The 22,117-nt window shown below is 40.1% G+C and overlaps 2 protein-coding genes across 3 annotated transcripts in view; one reads left to right on the top strand and one right to left on the bottom strand.

Annotated features, from left to right (window-relative positions):
* The first annotated feature begins 1,380 nt into the window (after positions 1-1,380).
* Positions 1,381-11,358, top strand: LOC308407448 (NLR family CARD domain-containing protein 3-like). 2 transcript variants are annotated; one of them, XM_080899082.1, is made up of 10 exons: positions 1,381-1,802; positions 2,520-2,639; positions 2,902-2,997; positions 3,771-3,890; positions 4,564-4,649; positions 4,761-6,546; positions 7,057-7,230; positions 7,852-8,025; positions 9,459-9,632; positions 10,119-11,358. In XM_080899082.1, exons 1-10 carry the CDS (start codon positions 1,699-1,701, stop codon positions 10,126-10,128), a joined length of 2,844 nt encoding a protein of 947 aa, XP_080755208.1. In that variant the 5' UTR covers positions 1,381-1,698; the 3' UTR covers positions 10,129-11,358. The 2 variants fall into 2 exon arrangements, with proteins under 2 accessions (XP_080755208.1, XP_080755207.1); XM_080899081.1 differs by having other exon boundaries at positions 4,758-6,546.
* A 2,403-nt stretch (positions 11,359-13,761) lies between these two features.
* Positions 13,762-22,117, bottom strand: part of magixa (MAGI family member, X-linked a) — a 61,419-nt gene continuing 53,063 nt past the window's right edge. The window contains exons 20-21 of the mRNA XM_080898809.1: positions 21,399-21,537; positions 13,762-18,622 (exon numbers count right to left, since the gene is read on the bottom strand). Coding sequence (XP_080754935.1) covers positions 17,853-18,622; positions 21,399-21,537 — 909 coding nt within the window. The 3' untranslated portion in view covers positions 13,762-17,852. The remainder of the gene's footprint in view (positions 18,623-21,398; positions 21,538-22,117) is intronic.

Here is a 22,117-nt window from a genome sequence, read left to right as displayed (position 1 = left end):
CCACACATCTCAGCAACATCTGCGCGCCCAACCCAGGAGGAGAAGGAAGGAGGCCCTAGATGGGGCGCCCATGGCCACAGGGTGAGAGTCCCAGAGGTGAGGGGCGGCCGACCTCCCTGGTGCAAGCCCAGTACAGGGTCCCAGGGCTCCAGGCCCACAAGTACCGCCCAGTACCCGGCAGAGCCCTCCCACCCCTGGCAACAAAGATGAGCTACATGCCTGCGCCAGAACATCCAGCCACAAGCCCCGGAACCAGCAAGTACCCACATCCCAGGGAAGGGCAGCTGTGAGAACATATCATCTCCACCCTCATAAATGTCCTCTTGTCAAGTCATACATTACTTACAAGATCCTCTTACAAACCCCTCAATACCCTGATCCCTCAGTATCTCTCTGATCTGCTGCAACCATACACACAGTCTTGGATGCTACGGTCCTCAGCCACGGGCCTGCTTTCTGTCCCGCGCACCAGCCTCCATACCTTTGGGTACAGAGTCGTCAGGCTGGAGGCCACCACCCTCTGCAACTCTTCCATATCAGCTTCACAACGCTCCGTCACTGGAATCCTTCAAAAAACTTCTCAAACTCACGTCTTCACCAAAACCTTCTGCTCCTCTGTAAAGCATTCTTGGGTCTTTTAAAAGGTGCTAAACTAAGTTATTACTATTATTACTATTATAAAGCACATCTGAGTGATTTTTGAATCCATGTTGAATTTACTAAAAGCATTGAACCTAAACAAAAAAATATGTCATGTGCAAGAGCTAGACTTTTATAAATCCTTTTTAATCAGGTTTCCCAAAACCTAATAAAAAAATGTGACGTAGTGGTATCATATTTCTTCCATGCTAGCTTCTTTTCATAAAATTTACAACCAACCCAAAGTGTAAAGACCTTTAAGGGTTAACCCAGTTTAGATTACTCTGATAGCAATGTTTAAGTGGCTGTTAAATTTAGGCCTGTTGTCTTTGATAGTAAGAAAAGAGACGTACAACCAAGCTGGACCAAAGGTCTCCCTGACACACACTGATGGAGCTACATTAATGTTTAACTATTGACTTCTACATGATTAGAATCAAGTTGCTACCTGCTCGCTTACTCACTATGCCACTCGACTTACCAGTTAGAAACGAAAGTATTCATTTTGGTGATAAAACCAGAAGTCTACCATTAGGGGGCCTCAGATTATATATAAACCTTCATTGTCCATATATGGCATATATGTGTGTGTTTTGAGACTGTGTTCGATGTGATTTGATGCTCTGAAAGTTCTTGAATCATAAATCTAGAAGCCTAATTATATGATATATTTATGTATTCTTGTATGTCTCTCTCTCTCTCTCTCTCTCTCTCACATACACACACACCCAGGATGACGTCATGTGATTTCCTGTAAATGGAGAAGGGAGGAGCATCTCTTCTCCATTGATCTAGGTCACTGCAAACTACGGAGCAGGAGGAAGAAATGAATGTGAGCTTTAAGCCCGACATTATGTTTCGTCTGCTTTCAGTCAGCTGTCTCTGTGGACTAGAAGAAAAAACAATGATGTGCTAATTCAGGAAGTGGACTGACAACTCAGTTCACTGCTGGAGTCTCTCTGTGTGTGTGTTGTACTTCCTGTTTTGTCAGTCATGAGAGTGGTTTGTATTCTGTGCTAATGCTCAGCATTTCTGAGTTACCGGTGAGCCTGGCTGAAAATGAATGTTTTGGAGGAAGAGGAGGACAGTGTACAATCTCTCTGTTTTCCTATGAAGAGAGACCTTTCCATAAATGACAGTGAACCTGGACCTGCAGACACAAAGTAAGAGACCGTTTCTACTGTAAAGTGAAGTGAAGATGATTTATTTGTTATGAAGAAATAATGTGTGCGATCTATTTTAGTGAAGTGTTCCCCCTAAACCCTTGATGTGGAACATCCGGAGCAAAATTTCACCGCGAATGTTAAAGACTAAAAACCTGTTTGCACAGAAATAATGCAAAATGAAACTCATGAGGGAGTTTTTACATTTGTATGCATGCAGTACTCATAGAGATAAATATGTATAGGGAGGACTGCCTGAGTAATAGATAGACATTATAAACTGTTCACCAAGCTTGTGGGCCACAGACAAACTGACTCTTGTTGGAAAAATGCATATTTTATAATTTTTTAAAACTTCCATCCTTATCATCAAGTAAAAAAACTACAAAAAGACATTGGAAAAAGGAAACAAGAAGAGTTCAGTGCAAACTAGCATTGATATCAACTGCACTGATTAGTTCTTTTATTAGCTGCTTATACAGCTAAATTTTCTTACATTCTCACCAGTTTAGAATGACCATTTAGGATGTGGATCTTTGGAAAGGGACACAGCTGGTGAGACAGAGAGGTAAATAAACATGGAGACTGACTTCCACAGGAGATGCTGAAGACAAGAAACATCCCCAAAACCCCAAACCCTGGGTCAGTGACCCTGGGACCAAGACAGATCCCGTCAACATGAATGATGTGTTACATATTATATGTTTGTGTTCCCAGAGGTCAGCAGCCCAGACGCAGAACAGCGTCTGTAGGATCAGAGTGTCTGTCAGTGAACAGTAACATCTCCAAAGATGATCCTCCATTCTTCAGTAATGAACCTGGACCTTCAAACACAAAGTAAGAAAATGTTTCTGCTGTAAAATGAGCTGAAGAAAATTCCCTTAGCAGGCAGAACAAACATGCTTCCATATCTGTAAGATCAGCTTATTGTGGTAGTGATATAAATAAAATCCAAACTGAGACCCTGTGACAGTGAATGTTTCTGCTTTTACTGAAAACCTCCAGAACCTCAGTCCTGTACTCATAATAAGTGACTTATTTCTAACAACATGAAGATACGAATTAACAATGTGCTAAATATTATATGTCTGTGTTTCAGAAAAGGAACAGAGACTTCAGGATTCGACTCTCTGTCTAACGTTTCCAAAGACGAGCCTATGCACTTCAGTAATGAACCTGAAGTCTCAAACACAAAGTAAGAGACTATTTCTCCTCTAAAATGACACGAAGATGGTTTGTTAGGATGACACTAACACAGAAAAGCTTCAGTGATTTTCAAAATCAGAAACCTATTTGAACAGAAAAGCTGTAACATGAAAACATGAAGGACTTCTTGTGTTTGCAAGTGTCAGATATTTTAAAAACACATTATGAAATAGGCCACACTCATGATGGAGAACACAACAAAATATGAGGGGATACAGAGACACGCAGGATGATGAAGGAAAAGGCAACAGGTGGGAACGCAGCAGCAGTAAACTATCATAATTACCTGGAAGGAAATTAGACACAGGATACAGAGAAGAACAGTCACCAAAATAAAACAGGAAGAGAGCCACAACTGAACAGCGAGACAAGATTAACCTGATGCCAAGCACAAAAGAAGACCAAGTAAAGCACAGAAAGACAAAGGAGGCAGGAATAAACAGAGAAGCAAGGAATAAAGCACAAACTAAATCTGACATCATAACCTAAACATAACCAAAGCTACAGAACTATAAAACCCCCAACATCACAAAATTCAAACCTGTGTCCAAGATCCAGTGACCATGACAGTATGTACCTATAGAAGGTAGAATATGTTCCTGAGTAATAAAATCCAAACTGAGACCCTGGGACAGTGAATGTTTCTGCTTTCACCGAAAACCTCCAGAACCTCAGTCCTGTACTCATAATAAGTGACTTATTTCCAACAACATTAAGATGCAGATGAACAATGTGCTAAATATTATATGTTTGTGTTCCCAGGGGTCAGCAGCCCAGATGCAGCCCAGCGTCTCCAGGATCAGAGTGTCTGTCTATGAGGAGTGACTCTTCCAAAATTGACCCTATATCGTTTAATAATGAACCTGGACCCTCGGACACAAAGTAAGAAAGTATTCTGAACTGGCCGGTCTCCAGAGTGAGGCGGTTTTTCTTTCTTTCTTTTTTTAAATTTAATATCTTCTTCCATGGTAAAGTAATTTGTAGTTTTCCAAATATGTGTTGTAAACTTGAAAATTAGTCCGTGCATGATTGCCCCACTGATCATAAAGTCTGTGCATGTGCGCCTATATCGCCCATCAGGGATTGTTGGACTGACGATTGCCGGTTGGAAACTTTTTACATATTTTTTCACATATCGCCCAACCTTAGCGTTTATACACCAAAGAATATATATTTTTCTATAATTATTTGTCTGCATTAAACTATTATTTTAATGTATGTAACGTACCTCTTTGACTGAGCGTTTTCAGTTAGTTAGTGCACTTCCCCCTATATTTTACCCTTGTGTTACTTATCTTCCTACTAATCTCCCACTGAATAAATACCCCCACCTTATATTAATGAATACCCTGTAATTTTATCTTCTAAACCATGCTATAATGTTTTACTTCTTATTCTGTCTGCACCTTTGTTCTCTTTTATAGTCTTTTATCTTATGTTTTAACCTTGTTGTGAAGCACTTTGGTGTACCTTTGGTTTTAAATGTGCTATATAAATAAAGTTGTATTGTATTGTATGTGTACTGGTCAATATACATTTTCTTTTGTATGCACAGAGAGAAGACAAAGAATCCTGTTTCCCACTGTGGAGAAACAGCCAAGTTTGGACGACATATAGGTGGTCAGAGCAACACTGTGCAAAGTAAGATTATACTTTATAAGATATAGGGGAAGATTCCAGATGATGATATGCTATACCAATATTAAAGTTTCATTAATTTTATTTCTGTCTTTCTTTTTTGTCTTCTAGCAGTTGCTGGTCTGCAGGAGCTTTTAGATGAACATAAGTTCAGTCTAAGGAAGAGATGTGAAACTGTAACTGAAGGATCTGAAGAAACAGGAAGAAGAACTCCCCTGAACAGAATCTACATAAACCTTTACATCACAGAGGGACAGAGTGAAGACGTTAATACTCAACATGAAGTGAGGCAGCTGGAGACAGGTTCCAAGATGAAGACCCTCCATGAAATTCCAATTAAGTGTCATGACATATTTAAAGCCTTATCTGACAAAGTGATCAGAGTGGTTCTGACCTACGGTGTTGCTGGCGTTGGAAAAACCTTCTCAGTGCAGAAGTTCACTCTGGACTGGGCAGAAGGTTTGGAAAACCAAGACATCAGTGTGGTGATTCTGCTTTCATTCAGGGAGCTGAACCTGATCAGAGATGTGCAGTATAGTCTCCTGGAGCTGCTCCAGGTTTTCCATCCAACATTACAGAAGGTCACAGCAGAGAAGCTCGCTGTCTGTAAACTTTTGTTTATATTTGATGGTCTGGATGAAAGCAGACTTTTACTGGATTTCACTAAGAGGAGCGTCATGTCTGATGTCGCACAGAAGTCAACGGTCAATGATCTGCTGACAAACCTCATTGAAGGCAATCTGCTTCCTACGGCTCTCATCTGGATAACTTCCCGACCAGCAGCAGCCAATCAGATCCCCCCTACACTTGTTGACCGTGTCACCGAAGTGCGAGGTTTCACTGATGCTCAGAAAGAGGAGTACTTTAAGAAGAGATTCAGTAATGAAGAGCTGTCCAGCAAAATTATTTTCCACATCAAGTCATCTAGGAGCCTCCACATCATGTGTGGAATCCCAGTCTTCTGTTGGATCACTGCTACAGTTCTGCAGCACATGCTGACTGGAGGGCAGAGAGAAGAGCTGCCCAAGACCATGACTGACATGTACTCACACTTCCTGCTGGATCAGACCAAGAGGAAGATTCAGAAGTACCATAAGGCTTCTACTCCTGAAGCTCTTCGGAAGCTTGGGAGGCTGGCATTTGAACATCTGGACAAAGGAGACATCATGTTCTACCAAGAAGACCTGGAGCAGTGTGGTCTGGATGTCACAGAGGCCTCGGTGTACTCGGGACTTTGTACAGAGATTTTCAAAAAAGAGTGTGTGATCTTCCAGAAACCAGTCTACTGCTTTGTTCATCTGAGCATTCAGGAGTTTCTGGCTGCCGTTTACATGTTCCACTGTTTCACCAGTAGACAGAGCAAGATCCTGGAGGATTTCCTAATCCCTAAGTTTTCTAGGACGTCTAGGAATTTTGGAAATAAAACTGCCCATGTGCTATTTTTAGATGACTTTCTGAGCAAAGTTATGGAGAAATCTCTCAAAAGTAAAAATGGTCACCTGGACCTTTTTGTCCGCTTTCTTCATGGCCTTTGTCTGACGTCCAACCAGAGACTTTTAAGAGACCTGCTAGGTCGGACAGAGAGTAATCCAGATAGCATCCAGAAAGCCATCAGCAACTTGAAGGAGATAAACACCCAAAAAATATCCCCTGACAGAAGTCTCAACATTTTCCACTGTCTGATGGAGATGAATGACCTCTCAGTACATCAGGAGGTCCAAGAGTTCCAGAAGTCAGGAAAGAGATCACAGAGACTTTCTGTTATCCACTGCTCAGCTCTGGCCTACATTCTCCAAATGTCAGAAGAGGTTCTGAATGAACTGGACCTGGGTGAATATAACACCACACTGGAGGGCAAACAGAGACTCATTCCAGCTGTGAGAAATTGCAGAAAGGCTCAGTAAGTCTGCCCGTGACTAACATTATAAACTTGGTTCAGGTTAGCAGTTTCGAGCCAAAGGGCAAAATTAAGATCAGATAAGATTTCAGATACAATTTTGCTGTGATTGAGAATTCAACAGAAAGATGATTTGGAGTTTCTGTGAGGAAACTCTTCACATTTTGGTCAGAATGGACAGTAAACTTCCACATTTTCATTAGAAAATGGTTTTAAACTTAAACTTAAAACTCCTGCTAACATATTTTAGGTTCTGTTAGGTGCAATCAGTGCAAACAAATGCTGTTGCCTTGTGTTGCTAGTTCTTGTCAGCTTCTGTTGACTCAATAAAACTTATTAGAAAATCTAAAGATTAGATGACGAAAAACGAAATAAATGTCTACTTTCATAACAATATCCCAAAAGGTTGATTCTGTTCTGTTCTTTCTGGGATTTCCTTACTTGGACAATTGAGCATGCATCAAGACACTTCATAACACTATGTTTTGTAAAATGTTCTTCTTTTTTTTACAGACTTTCTAGCTGTGACCTCTCAGAAGCTCACTGTGAAGTTGTGGCCTCAGCTCTGAAGTCCAACCCCTCCCATCTGACAGAGCTGAACCTGAGCTTTAACAAGCTGCAGGATTCCGAAGTGAAGCTGCTCTCTGTCGGACTAAAGAATCCAAATTGCAGACTGGAGACTCTGAGGTCAGTTTACTGAGTAATACTTGCTTTTTTCCTCTCTTCAAATTGAGCATTGTAGTTTGAAGTGTTAAGACATTTCTTTTGTTGAGCTGTGAAGTAACCCCGTTATAAAGAGGCTCCATTATCAGATGATTGGATACAGCTGACAGCATAATATTGATGTTAAACTAATTTGAGGATTCAGAAGTCTGAGTCACAGAGCAAGTCAGTGTATTTGTGCTTGTACATTGTTTCTGTGTTGAACTGCAGTCAAAGCACAGAAAAAGAAAGTTTAGTTCTCAGTACTCTGTAACTTATGATCACCGCCGACAGCAGGAATCATATTGACAATGAGGGACTATTTAATAAAAAATCTGTAATTCCTAAACCCCCTGAATTAAAGCTGAAAGTTCACACTTCAATCACATATTGGTTATTTGATCCACTGCGGTGGTGTACAAAGGGAAAACTACAAAAATGATGTCTTTGTTGAACAAAGCACAGGCCTAACTGTAATTTGCAATGATTTGTATATTAGTACATAATTTATAGTATAGGTGCAAATTTAAAACTAATATACATTATATTTCCTGTATTTTATAAATGACTGAATCTGAATCTGCCTTTTTTAAATTCTTTATTCAGACTGAAGGGTTGTAGGTTGTCAAAGGCCAGCTGTGCTTCTCTGGTCTCAGCTCTTAAGTCCAACCCCGTCTATCTGAGAGATTTGGACCTGAGTGCCAACACGCTGCAGGATTCAGGAGTGAAGAACATGTGTGGTTATCTGGAGAGTCCAGGCTGCAGATTGGAAGTGCTCAGGTCAGGCAAAAATGTTTTGGTTGTGTGGTCATATAAATATAAAAGTTTAATATGTAGGCTGGCAGTCTGCAGAGGATTTAATGCTAATGCTTTCTTCTTTATTGCTTCAGTCTAATAACTGCAGGATGCAATGTTGCACAACAATGTTGAGCAACACACTGAAAACCTAAAAAACGTAGATTAAGCACAATCAGAAAATTTTGTTATATTAGAATTAAAACCAAGGTGACGGCTAAGTCATTAAATAATGTAATTATTTTATAAATATGCTCTAATTTAACTAGTTTAGTCTATAAAATGTTCCAAACTGTGAAGCAACATTATTAAACTCACTTTCTTTGAGGTTAGCCTCAGAGTGTACGCCCCACTTTATGTGGGTTGGCTGCAGGCTGCAGTGCTATGCTAACAACAACCTGAAACAGATGAACAACTTTTTAATTTGTGCCTATATGAGGTCCAGCCCTGTAGTGAGAAGCCCAGCCAAAAGGCAGCTAATTATATCGATTCAAAAATGGAAGCAGTTGCAGACAACTACTTTGTGACGAAGTAAGAAATGCTTGAATAATCGTAACTTTGGTTTCTGGTGTGATTTTGAATCCAGCTTTCAAAGATTTGATGATTTTGTTTTTAACAAACAACATAATGTATATCAGTAAAGATTTTCAGCTTTACTATTTAAGTAATCAATCCCATTTTTGATTTAAACATGCGCTCAATTTTTTTTGAGAGGAGCAGCTAAAAACTGGAGGGAGTGCTGATTTCCTTGAGTTACAGACAGGGATCTCTGCAGGCTGGGAAGAGTCTCCACGAAGGAAAGATCATGAAAAGAGGAATAAAAAGTCACAGGGATAACTTGCTATCTTATGATGATAAGAGCAATGAACTGGTGTCAACTGGATGATTTCCTCAACCTTAAAGCAATCATGTTAACCTGTAGTTCACATGGAGAGTGGGCACAAAGGAGGACCACTCCTGACACATGTAAACAAAAAGTGAGCAAGGAAACAAGGAAACAAAGAGAATAAGAAAACAAAAGAACAAGAGGACTGTGATGGACTCATTTTTTGGATCATTAATGAAAGTTGACAATCAAATATATTTTCATGTTTATTTAAATAAAAATGTTTTATAAGTATTGATCATCATTTTGTTAACATTTCCATTTTATGGCTTGATGAACTTGGGCTGAAAGGATACATTTTTGACTTGTCTGATGCACAGGATTCGTTTGATTGTGTCTTTATTGAATCTATCAGTTATATTAAACTACTTTTTATTAGTTTTTCTGCTGAATAAAATATCTTGTTGGTTTGAGGTGTTTGAAGTCTCTGTTTCCTAACCTTTTACATCCTATACCGTCTTTAGCTTCAGATTATTAAACTGGTTATAATTTTAAAATCTGTCTAAACTTAAATGTTTCATTCATTTCTCAGATTGAGGGGCTGCAGTGTGTCAGCGATCAGCTGTACTTTTTTGGTCTCAGCTTTAAAGACCAACCACTCTCATCTGAGGGAGCTCGATCTGAGCCAAAACAACCTACGGGATCCAGATGTGAAGCAGCTGTTGGATCTTAAGGAAAGTCCTGACTATAGACTGGAGACTCTGAGGTCAGTAAAGAGCTGGAGTCACTCTGTATTGCATTCAGCAGTATTGTACTGCAATAGAAATAATTCCAGACAAATATACAAATATATACAGTACACATCTGAGATAACATTCAGATCTATATTTCATAGCTAACTTAGCTTAGTGTCTTTCATGGCTGCTTCCATGTTTACTAGCCAGGTGATATTACAGAAAGCCGCCACAAAGATGTTTGTGTTAAATTGAACAGCAGGAAATACATTTTTAAAAAAGATGTTCATGGATCATTTATGACTCTTCACAGTTCACTTCCACTGTGGAACAATAGACTCGATGTTCAAACGTGTAGGTTAGTGGGTGTACATGTTGACATGAAAGCTCAGAGAAGCTAAGATAGGCTAAGATAGGCCACGCCTCCACTGCAGCTGTGAACAGGCTAGATGTGCTGCATCTCTGAGTGACAGCTTTTGAAGTGACTTATTTAATACACTTGTTTCTTGTCTCTACAGGTTGGAGTGATAATCTGTGTAACAATGAGAGCAAGCAGGACGACGAGTGGACGAGCTGTGATGATCCACTGAGGTTGGAGCAGCAGCAGGTTGTTGGTTCCTGTAGAAAACCGGTTCCCAGTATTCCAGTTCCTTGGAATTGTTAGTCCTCCTGTCTGTGTCCTTATTAGGGATTTGCACTGGTGCATGGGGCTGTAGTTAAATGGTGATTATGAGACAGAGTGTTTCAGCTATTTTACTTGTTCCCAGAGCTAATTAAGTAACATACTGCATTACTTTTACGAAAAGCATTCTGTGTATTCTGTGTAATATTAAACACTGACTACAACAACGAGCGCAAATACCTCAAACACGCACAGAAGTTTGACTCCAGCATGCAATTAATTTGCATGAATGTTATTTCTTCTTGCTGCTTAGTGACGGTGGTGACTCTTAAAATGGAGCCAATGAAAATCGATAAAGAATCAGAATCAGAATCATAAAATTCTTATCGATTCCCATCCGTAGCGTAGATACTGTAACTCGGCTGTTTTACTGAGAGCTGGATCAAGAACTGGCACTGTGAGGTTTCAGGGTTTCAGTGATCTTCTTCTACTCTGCACTGAGACATTAGCCCCAGGTTCATCTGGTCCTCCAAGGCTTTGCCATGTCTGCTGCTCTGCTGTGGATTCAAAACGTTTGTGCTGCACACGGTGTCTTTATGTGGCGGAGATAAATGTCTCCTTTATCTCTGCCACATAAAAGGCCGTTAAATCACAAGTTTAAATACCACAAAAACCTAATGAAATGCAAGTTTTTTTTTAATGGTGATGAGATGAACACCCTGTGATATTACTTAAGTGAAGCACAAATTCACTTCATTCATTGTATAAACTGTTTTATTGTTTTGTTGTTTGGTTGAGGTTGCTGATACTGACATTACTGACACATTAAAGTCCGTTATTCACTGGCATCAACACTTATCCCTTACATCATATCCTGCCAAGCCAGAACACACACAGGAAGTTATAAAACCAGACCCTTTTCCACATCCTTTACCTCCAAACCATCGTGAGAGGAAAAATGCATCAAGACCTTTTAGGTCCTATAAGTTAAATTAACTCTCTAATTTTTATTCTAACATTTATCTATTATGATATTTTGTCAACATGTCAATTCAAAGAGTGCTGCATGATAGCTTGAATACATGTTGAATTTGGCAGATTGGATTCCTTCCATTTCTTTGTTAATAACTTGAAGACAGTGAAAATAAATAAAATGGTTTTTATCTGTTACTGTCTGTGTTCTGTTTGTGTTGTTGATCTCTCTTCATGTGTTAAAACATTACCCACCTACATAACCATCAGTAATCGTACCAAATAAATAATGTTCACGCTGCATCTGTGAGCCAGTGCAGACGTAACTGTTTTCAACCACTGAATATCATATTAGACCCAGTAAAAAAAATAAAAAACTAATGCTGTTTTTAAGGCGTTTGAAAACATACAGTGTGAAAGGGGTTTTTCTTTTTCAGTAATGAGCTAGACTTGGTCTTAATAGATATAAAAAAAAAAATAGTAAAACTTTCAATATTTAATGGCAATGAGAACGAGTGAAGACAATTTTTTAACCTAACAGCTTGTAATTTGGGTTTTATTCATCTGATTATCAGAAAACATCCAGAAACCTTTTCTTTCGCCATTTGTCTTGAAGACTCTACATTATTATTTGATGCTGCCAATGTTTTTGTAAAATTGAGGAAATAACTTCTTGGATGATCTTTAGCACACTGCAAGTCAGATTATTTGTGTGGAAAAAAAAACACCAACAGCACATGTTGAAAAGATCCAAATAAGTGATTAAATTACCCAGCTGCTGCAGGAGGAGGAAAGAAGAGCTGCAGCAATGCTAAATATTAACATGTTAAATTGGTGTTGCCCAACACCTTAGAGACCCAGGCTTTTTGAAAATATTGTTATAAAGTTATTATTGCATATTTTTAATATGCAAATGAACACATTTCTTTTTGCCGGTGAGCTTTGCTTGTTTGTAGGAGGAATGCTGGAATAGTCTTTACAAACACAGTTTCTGCAGTTTGAGTCAGCGTGGACGCCATCCGACCACTAAAATCACGAGCATTTTTTTTACATTGCTGTTATTAGCAGATGCCTGGACGGTGTGCTAGAGAGGCTCGTGACAGAGGATCCACCTTTGTGTATTCATCAAGGAAACACTCCAGCTTTGGAGTGTGTGAGTGTGAGCACAAATAGTGTATTTCAAATGAACTCCGACATGTTTGCCATCTGTATAGTAAGGTCAGTAGGACACTGTGCAGGTGTGACCCACCTGGTTTGGACCAATGATGAAAAGTGTGTGTCACAATTTCAAATTTCACTACTGCTCGGAGGAGAGTTAGCAAGTTTTTGAATATAAAGCTTTACTCTATGCTCATGTGAACGAGGCCTTATTTGAACAAATAATCAAATATGGATTTTTACTCATTTCTCATCTTGGTTTAATATCAGCTCTATAGTCACAGTAAAAGGCTGTACTCTTCAAAGATTGCCTTCCACCTGAAACTGATAGTTGTGGCAGACTTGTAACATGTTAGCTTCACACGTGTCTAAATACAGTTTCTATATCTACACAATGAATCTTTGAATGATTAAAAATCACACCTGTGCCTAGTACCCAGAAGAAAAGAAATTATGAAGTTTGTTCCAGCAACTCTTGGGGTCATAGAGGTTGCTTGTTTGCTCATGCTTATCAATACAGTGTTGCTTTAAATTTGAATGTTTTATTTGTCATGCATGCCTCAGTATCCTCAGCCTGCTATCCTGTGCTTCAGCTGTCAGGATAAGCGATTTTATCTGGCACTGACCTGAGAACAGAAAGCAAATAAAGATCTTTTCCCAAATAATCAGTTCATTTCACATGAGCTTGTTTATTGAACAAGGCTGCAGACAGTTAGCTTGGCCTACCTGAGCTGATGTTGGTCCAGCTCAGAGTTTTAAAGTCAGACTGGATCTAAAGACACCGAGCGATCACTGACGGATCAGATCAGCTGCTTCAGTCACTTCTGCGTGTTTACAGCCAACTGCTGAAGATAAAAACTGCATTAAGCAAACAGCTGAGTGACGTTCCTCCATCCTGCTGCCTGGGAGCAGGTCTGATGGTAAAACTGTTCAGTCCAGCGTGAACTTGGCTCTTCCTGGTTGTCTCTGGACCAGAACCTGAATGATCAGATCCTTTGTTAGAATCATTAGTCCAGACTCTGCGATCCTGTGATTAGGCGCTGCTCGCACCAATCAGGGAATCAGTCGCTAGAACACAGTCTTAGAAAATGCATAGAAGACAAACATCCTAATGCCCTAAAAGACAGGAGGCAGAAGGGTGGGGCTAAAGGGTAGCACAGGGGTTTGTGGTGTTTGTAGTTTAACTGCTAAGGCTGTGGATGGAACATAGAAACAGACATTAAAATGATGCAAGTGATGTAATGGATCGATGGATGAGGTGTTGGTTTATTTATTTTTGTGTGGTTTATAACTTCAAAGTATTTTTTTTAGCACATCAAAGCAATAAATATTATTAAATTTACAGTCTTGATTTCAGTTGGCCATATAGTTTAGGCTTGCCTCTCTCTAATGGACAGAGCCATTCTTCCTTCTGCACAGTGATGCAGTTGGATTTCTAAATCCTGCAGTTCCTATAAGAAACTGCAAAACTGTGCAATTTACAACAAAGACATCTAGAAGGATGAACAGCTCAAAGGAAAGAAAATCTGTAAAACTGATTTTTGAAGTGAACTGTCCTCAGCATAAAAAGGGATGTTCTGTCGTGACCTCAGTGAGGCTCTGAATCCTGAGTATTTGTGAACTGATGCTTAACCCCCTCACTGGGCATGCATTAAAAAGACTTTTTACAATTTTTACTTCTTTCTTCTCTTTTTTTCATTTTTACGCTGCAAATCAAGGTCAGTGAAGTCAGCATATATGTAACGTTTGCATTAGTGTTGCAAATGTGATTTCTGGCATCAGAAAGGGTTAAGTGGTTATTGTCCCCTCTATGCAGCAGCAAGCCTGTTATTTAATAGATTCGATATGAGAGCTTGCTTTGAATAGAAAATAAAGTCTGATTTGCTACTTACAAATTACTTGCCAATAATCGATGTAATGGCAATAACAGGTTAATCTGTATTTGAAGTCATATTTGAAAACATTCTTAAATTTACAGTGAGGTTAGTCATTAATAATCCAGCTGTTTCCAGACATGATTGAGCTTAAAAAACAAACAAACAGTGAAATCAGAAACACCTGTTACAGGGAAGGGTTACTGTTGATCTTTGAAACAAAACAGGTGCTTTTAAATCTGATATTTACACCCTGTTTTTTCCGCAAGCGTCATATTCCCTTTCCCTCTATAAAGCTGTGACCCTGATCAGCTCAAATATTGATCTGACATCAAGTTTAACTGTCCTGAAACACAAGCAGCTGGAGGAGGATGAAGTTTCACTCTGTCAAAAAGAAGCTCATCCAGCTAACGGCTGTTTTTATTGTTGATTAACAACCTGCTGAAAAATGCTTTGGATTAATAGTTTTGTCTATGAAAATGAATTAAAGAGGAAAAAAATATTGATATATAACATTTTAGAGCACTTTTTTTGGCGGGACCATTTTTGGTCCCGAGGGTCACGAAAGGATGGATTTTTAAAAATGTGCTCCTGCACAAAAAATAATAATGGATCAAAATGAATGTTGGTGCCAATCTTTGGCCCATCTAAAGGCCTAATTATAATAACAATCAAATATTACTTCAAATGTATTTTATGGAAAATATTAATTTTTTAATTTTTTTTTTCTGTTAAAAACAGGGCGCTCATGTACACAAACTGGTATTTAAAGGGTTAAAACAATGAAAATATAATTAAAACTTGATATGGATATTTTAAGCAGAAGTAGTTTTAAAAGATTGACTAATTTAAAGTGGAAAAAAATATTGATATATAACATTTTAGAGCACTTTTTGGGGCGGGACCATTTTTGGTCCCGAGGGTCACGAAAGGATGGGATTTTGAGGTTTTACAGAGGGTTAACTTTCCTTGGCTCACGGTTATATTTTTAAAATATCGTTTCAACAGTCCAAAGTTTGACATTTACAAAAAAAACCTTCATCTTCGGGTCTGGACAACAAATAGTTTTCATTCATTGGTCTAAAATGAGCCGTTTTACAGCTTTGTTACAGAGTGAAGCTTCTTCATCTCATAAACAGTCTTTGGATGAGTTTTGATGCACAAACTGAAAACATTAAGTTAATCTGACACATCAGCATCAGCACGTACTGTACATCAGCCCATAAATGACAACAAATAAGGTGTGAAAACACTGTTCTGCAGTTTGTCCGCAGAGAGCAGTGACCATTTTATTATTTTTACATCATATAATCTTTTATTTTAAAAACTTTACATTTCTTCGGTGTGATTCTGAAAGGAGACCTATTCTGCTCATTTCCAGCTCCTGGTCTTTATTCGGGGACTCAGCTAACGTAGCGTAGCATGATTTGTAGTTTTCTTTTACCGATCTTACACTGTTCCTTTGTACAGCCACTTCCTTGTGATTGGCCAATTTTATTGTGAAAATAGAAACAAAATATTTGTTATAAATAATTTTACTAATTTCTAAATATTTTTTGGCTTTCATGTTTTACTTCGACATGTTTAATACTTTGGTTTGTTACGAGACCTCAGGGAAGGCAGAATAGGTCCTCCTTAAAAGGAGCCTTACCATGTTGTTAGCGTTATTAGTTGTTTAAATAAAGTACTCTCGCGTGAATAACTCTTTAAAATAAACATTTTAAATGTGGCTTAAAAAACCTGCTACGTGAACAACAAAAAGAAAAATCTAGACACTGTTTCTTCTGCTATTTCGATTCAGCGGAGACGTGTGCGTGATTGTTTGCACTATTCAACTTGAACTTCTGCACATTATCCTGTGGACATTAATCAGTGTTTTGGTTTTATCTGTTAATTTAATATTATTTACATCTCTGTAGTGCACACTAACCCTCAGTCCAAATGGCAAACACAGGGCTACACTGTTGCTTCTCATTGATTTGTCTATAAAATGACAGAACTATTTCTACACTCTTAACAAATGTCTTAAGGGTGCAGATATCTTTTTTTTTTTTTTTTTTGGAAGTGTGCAGATATCTGATATACCCATTTATATTTAATTTAACTTTGAGATTTTATAGATTACAGATGAGGTCTGTGTAAATTTTGTTCCTGTTGTTTTAAACAGAGCTACAAAATCAATCGATAAATTTAATTAGTTGGTAAAATGCCAGATTTTCTGAAGCCTGAAGAAAAGAAGTCAGGATTTAATGATTTCCTTTGATTCACTTGATGTAAATTAAACATCTTTCAACAAGAAAACCCATAAAAGGCCTCTGAAGATGCATTTATGGGTTGGACAAGTTACAGCACAATCTTTTGACTATTTTCTGACATCTTATAGGGGAAAAAAATCAATGAAGATTACTCGGTAGTGAAAATAATTAGTTGCCGCCCTAATTTTGGGACCTCTGGAGTTAAGGCGAAGACACATTCAGATAACATGAGGGGTCGTTTTGTTTTTGTGGCACACAAACTGATTCTTAGCTCAAGTATGTCTCAATTATAAAAAGCATTAAACTCAGTATTGGCTGTTGCATGATGGGATATTTTGGTGTCTGAAAGGTCTTGCCGTTGTTTGACGTGTTGCAGGAAGTGACGGCGTGCGTCTCTGCCTGCAGCTTCTGCAAAGTGACAGTCTGCAGGACGAAGGCTGAAACAAAACGAGGCACTTGTTATGATCCAAAGCTGCAGGTCGTCCTGCTCCTCCGCGGCTGTCGCTATAGAGACAGGCCATGTTGCCATGGTGATGTTATGTTCCTCGACAGCCGACAGGACCACAGCTGGACCTGACATCTGTATGTGTGTGTGCGTGTGTATGGCTCTGTTACATCATCAGGTTATTTTCCTTTCATTTTTACAAGCAAGCAGGCAAATCAAATCATCTCTGGATCTATTTAATCTCTAATATCGTTATAATAATAATTTTGTTACACGTTTATAAAAATAAAAAAATCATTCCAGTAATATTCACATGCTCAGATTACACAGAGAGAATCACGAAACAGCGCCGTTGTTCGGTTCGGATGTTGTTTGCATACCATTTTGAAGTTGGAAGGATGCGAGTGAAGATGATCGTGATGAAGCCATGAAACGCAGACGTGATGTTTCACACGGAAACGTCACATCAGGTCTGCAGACCAGGAGCCTGTATCACAAAGAGTTCAGCTGTCCACAGGCAGCTCGGGTGATTTGGTGAATGTTTCAATCGCTGTAATCTAACCCTAACCCGTATTAGGATGTTACTCGAATCAAGTCGAAATAAAACAGAATCCCGAGAGGAAGATAAAATAAGTGGAGGGTTGAAATTGTCTGACAGGCGATGGCGGCCCGATATAGCTTTATGATACAGGTCTCAGGATGTACTGAGACATGATGGGTAATATTAAAGGTGTTGGTTCGGCAGGTCTGTGTAGCTGTTATGTCACCCACCAGCCAATTACAAACAGAGTTTTCTGTGGTCATCCAGTTGGACACAGACGGAGGTGTGTCTTCTCCAGCAGGCCAATCAAAAAAGCCCTTGATAAGTAGCCAATAAAAAAAAAAATCAGCAAATAAAAGAGGAGAATGCCCTCACAGCTGGCCAATCAGAGAGAGAGCCCACCCGCTAGTCCCCGCCCACGGATCTGACTGCTCGTCAGCACCTGCGTCAGTCTCTGCGTGCTCGGCTTCAGCCAAGGGCCCGGGCCGTTTCCATCTTGCAACGGCAACTCAGCTCTCCTCCAATCAGACTCCTCCCTCGAGCCAGCAGTGGCGATGCTTGCTGCTGATAGGTGCATCTCCGAAAAACTGGATGTTGATTCGCTGTCGGAAAGATGTCTGTCACTGCTGTCATCGTCCAGCGGCATGAGGAAGGAGAACGCTGCCTTCTGAGATGCAGCCGAGTTCCCAGCATGCTTTGCACGGCGGTTGGTGCTGCTGTTTCTCTCCTCTCTCCTCTCCCGCTCTCCCCCTCCTCTTCTGGACTCCTCTGACAGAGGTGAGTCCCTGAGGTGGGCATCACTCCTAGGTAAGCTCCTGCTCCTCCTCCCCTGCTCCTTGAGGTCATCCTGCTTCATCTGCCTGACAGTCTGACTTCTTCTCTTCCTCTCCTCCCTTTGCTCCTCCTCTTGCCATCTCCTCTCCAGCACCCGTGCTTCCTCCTCCACTATGTCCAGGTCCAGAGCAGGAGGCCCTAATCCTAATCCTCCTGTTCTTCTTTTGGTTTCTCTCTCTCTCCTCCTCCTCTCTCCTTCTCCCGCACCACTTCCTCGTCTCATTTCCTGGCTAAGAGAGGCAGTTGTCATGGTTATCGTATCCACATCCAGCTCCTCGGTCTGTGAAGAGGAGGAGGGGGAGAGGGCTCCTTCCTCAGGGCCTTATGGACAAACAGAGACAGAATATAATTATCTGAATATCTGCAAGTAATTATTGTGGTTATTCCTTTTGTTTATTTTTTTAAAAGTAGGTTTTTCTCCTGTCAAAAAATAAATCACCAAAGTGACCAACGGGCACCTCTGCTGTTGCCAGCCCTGCTGATGTTTCCAATCTTTTTTTTAAAATCAGGGTCTAATATGAAAGTCTGAAGCTTTGTGTTCAGACTCTGAACCAAAACCAACCAGGACAAATGAAGCAGGAGGTTCAATCAGAAATTCATGATCACGTAGCCAAGATATGACAATAGAAACATTTCAGATGTTGGCACTTTTGAAGGTTTATATCTCTATTATATTAGAATACACATTCTCTATTGCTACAAATATGCAAACATCAGTGCTGAAAAATGAAGCTGAGGTGCCAAATCTGCAGTTTCTCTAATGCAAAGTAGTCGAATTGTTTTGAAACTTGCTCTTTTTGAATTATTAAAGTTAGGGGCGTGGCTACTTTGGTGGACAGGTGTGCTCGTGTAACCAACGAATGATTGCTGGGCCTCACCTCTCCCATCATGAGCCACTGAACTGGAAGCCTCATTTGTGTTTGTGGTGTTGATGCCTTTTAATGAAATCAACAGCATAATAAGGCCTGCTGTGAGGTGTCCATGAAGTTTTTGCTCCAGTTCTGGTCACAGAAATTCAATAATTTTTTCAAATGTCTTAATCAGCAGTGATTAGGTATCTAAATCTGCTTGCTAACATTAGCTGCTAACTTGGCACCCCTCTGAATCTGGGTGTAAATGACCAACACGATGGCACTAAAGTCTAAAGTTCAGTCTGTGTCACTTCTCCGTGTCACACTGGGGATTTTCTGCATGTAAGAAATATTTTAACAACTACACCTTAAAGCCAGTCAGGGTTTTTACCGGGTCCTGGTTGGCTGTAATATGTTACTACCACCAGAAGATGGTGGTAATGTACCTTTAAACAGAAACAACATAAAACTGTCAGGTTACTCACTATCAGGTACTGGACCTATACGTGTGGCGCTTTACATGCAAATAATAACACTTAAAATACTCAGTACAGTAATCTGATGGCTATTCACATGTGACTATAATGCTGCAGACTGCAGCTGATGATCAGTGAAGATGAAGGATTGATGAAGTGAAAGTGAAGAAAATGAAAGCAGATGGGAAAACACGGAGTTACCAACCGCGTGTTTTCAGTGCGTCCAATCACGTAGAAGCAGGGTTCCCCCTGTTTAGAGTTGGTCATACAGAGAGACAGGCTGGAGAGCTCCACTGAGGAGGAGGAGGAGGAGGAAAAACAAGAGGAAGGAGAGGAAAAGAGAGTCAAAGAAAGTTAAGTCAAACAGTGAGAGAGCCGTGGAAGCAGGTCAAAGGTCAGTGATGAGGGAGTACTTTACAAAAGCCTCTTCAACAGAGTATTCATGAACATCTTCTTATTTCCATCTCAATATTTATATTTTTGAACTCTAATAGAGTAGCTTTGCATAACTCTCAATTCAAAATAATCCTTATTTATCTTATAGTGGGCTGGGCTATTCAAGCTGCCTGAAACAAACTTTTTAACCCCTCCCCTTTTATGAAACCTGATGGGAGGGGCTTCTGTAGCTGAGATGACCATATTAGGATGGGTATTCTATTTTTTGATAACATCATGCAGAGCCTAAAAAGAAAATACGCTCTGAAGCTGAGTGCTGAGAGCAATCAGATGCCTGAGCTTTTAGGAATTACACAGATTGCTTCCAAATTCACTGACCTTATTATTTTAAAGCTTTACTGTTTCTTTGAGCTATGAGAAGAGTTTCCACCAAACTTTACACTTGCCACAGTGCAGTCAGACAAGTGCCGTTGCCCTGGCAACCACCAAACCCTGACTCATCCATCAGCAGGCCAGTAGGAAAAGCGTGAATCATCACTCCAGAGAACATGTCTCCATGCGCTAGAGTCCAGTGGCAGCGTGCTTTACACCAATGCATCCAGCCCTTTGCATTGCACTCGGTAAGCCTTGGATGCAGCTGCTCGACCATAGAAACCCATTCGTGGAAGCTCTCTATGCACTGATCTTGAGCTACTCGGAAGGCCACATGAAGTTTGAAGGTCTGTAGCAATTTGTTGGCAACCCTGCTGCTAGAGACACAAAAGCGATTTTCTGCACAAATTCCGACCTTATGAGGTCAGAAAATGCAAACTCTCCTGGAACAAGTTAGTTTTCAGCTGCTGTGGGCAGGCTGTCAAAGTTAGAGCTTTCCCGGCTATTTCCTCAGTCTCTTGTCTTAACAGAGCAAGTGAGTCAGTAAAGAGTCCAGGCAGTTTTCAGTGCTGCTGGTTTATCTGTGTATTTGTCAGCAGGATTATTATTAATCTTGCTGATTGTAAGCTGTAGATGGATAATGAGACAGAGTGCCCCTGGACACACGCCCAGAGTGACTCAGTGATCCTCCTATGCTTTGGGGTCAAACTTCACCGTGTGCCATCCATCCATCCATCCATTCGCTTCCGCTTATCCTTTTCAGGGTCGCGGGGGGCGCTGGAGCCTATCCCAGCTGTCATAGGGCGAGAGGCGGGGTACACCCTGGACAGGTCGCCAGTCTGTCGCAGGGCCACCGTGTGCCATTTTGATTAAAAGATATAAAAGATCAAAGAATTCAGAGAGGATCAAGAAGAACTTGAAACTGAAGTCTTAGCAGAGAGAATGTCTCCCAGTTTTCTCTCAGCTGTGTCATGTGTAACAGTCCGTCCTGTGAAGTCTCACCGTAGTCGGGCACGTATCCGTTTCCCTTCTTGAGGACGAGGTGGATTCGATGTCCTCCTCTTCTGATCTGCTCAACGGCCTGACTGTGAGTCATTCCTGCTGTACTGTCTCCATTTATCTCCACCAGCTGGTCGGACACCTGCAACACACGGTGACACCTTGTTTACCATCAGGAGGAAAGTGCATAAAGCATAAAACTGAGTATATGTTATTTCAGGCACCGACAAACATCCTCTGCAGGGGCATGTGCAATCATCAGAAATGAAAAGGTCTTTGTGTAGATTGTTGAGGATGCTGACAGTATTGAAAACTACATTCAGCTGCAAGACATCAGAGAGACAATTACAGATCAGATTATTATTATTTTCAGTCCATATTTCAGTCCAATATTTTACTTCTTAGATCTAAAGTGCTAAAGCTGCTTAAACTATTTAGATATTTACTTTAATTCACTTTTGTTTATTATCCAGTTCATAATTCAGCTCAGTGTCATTTAAAAACGTTCAACTTGCAGTTGACAGACGCTGCACAAACATGACACATTCAGGTGGTTTGAGACATCAGGATTTAAACTGTTCAGAAAGGTTGGCTATTTCGGCCTCTGGGGGGCGCTACATTTGCTGCAGAGCATTTTGTGAAGTTCTTTTTTTTGTGGAACAACAAAAAAGGAAGCAGAACGATGCGAGCAGCTGCGATGTTGAATGTTTGATGATCAGAGT

The sequence above is a fragment of the Rhamphochromis sp. 'chilingali' genome (genome assembly GCF_963969265.1).
Source record: "Rhamphochromis sp. 'chilingali' genome assembly, chromosome: 12".
Taxonomy (NCBI): Eukaryota; Metazoa; Chordata; class Actinopteri; order Cichliformes; family Cichlidae; genus Rhamphochromis; species Rhamphochromis sp. 'chilingali'.
The sequence above is the reverse complement of the archived record's forward strand: the minus strand, read 5'-3'. Positions and strand labels throughout refer to the sequence as shown.

Excerpts from the sequence above, each read along its gene's own strand:
- LOC308407448 (XM_080899081.1), top strand. The coding sequence starts at position 1,699 with ATGAATGTTTTGGAGGAAGAGGAGGACAGTGTACAATCTCTCTGTTTT. Across the intron at positions 2,640-2,901 it reads CCTGGACCTTCAAACACAAA|AAAAGGAACAGAGACTTCAG; the intron begins GTAAGAAAATGT and ends TCTGTGTTTCAG. Across the intron at positions 8,026-9,458 it reads TGCAGATTGGAAGTGCTCAG|ATTGAGGGGCTGCAGTGTGT; the intron begins GTCAGGCAAAAA and ends TTCATTTCTCAG.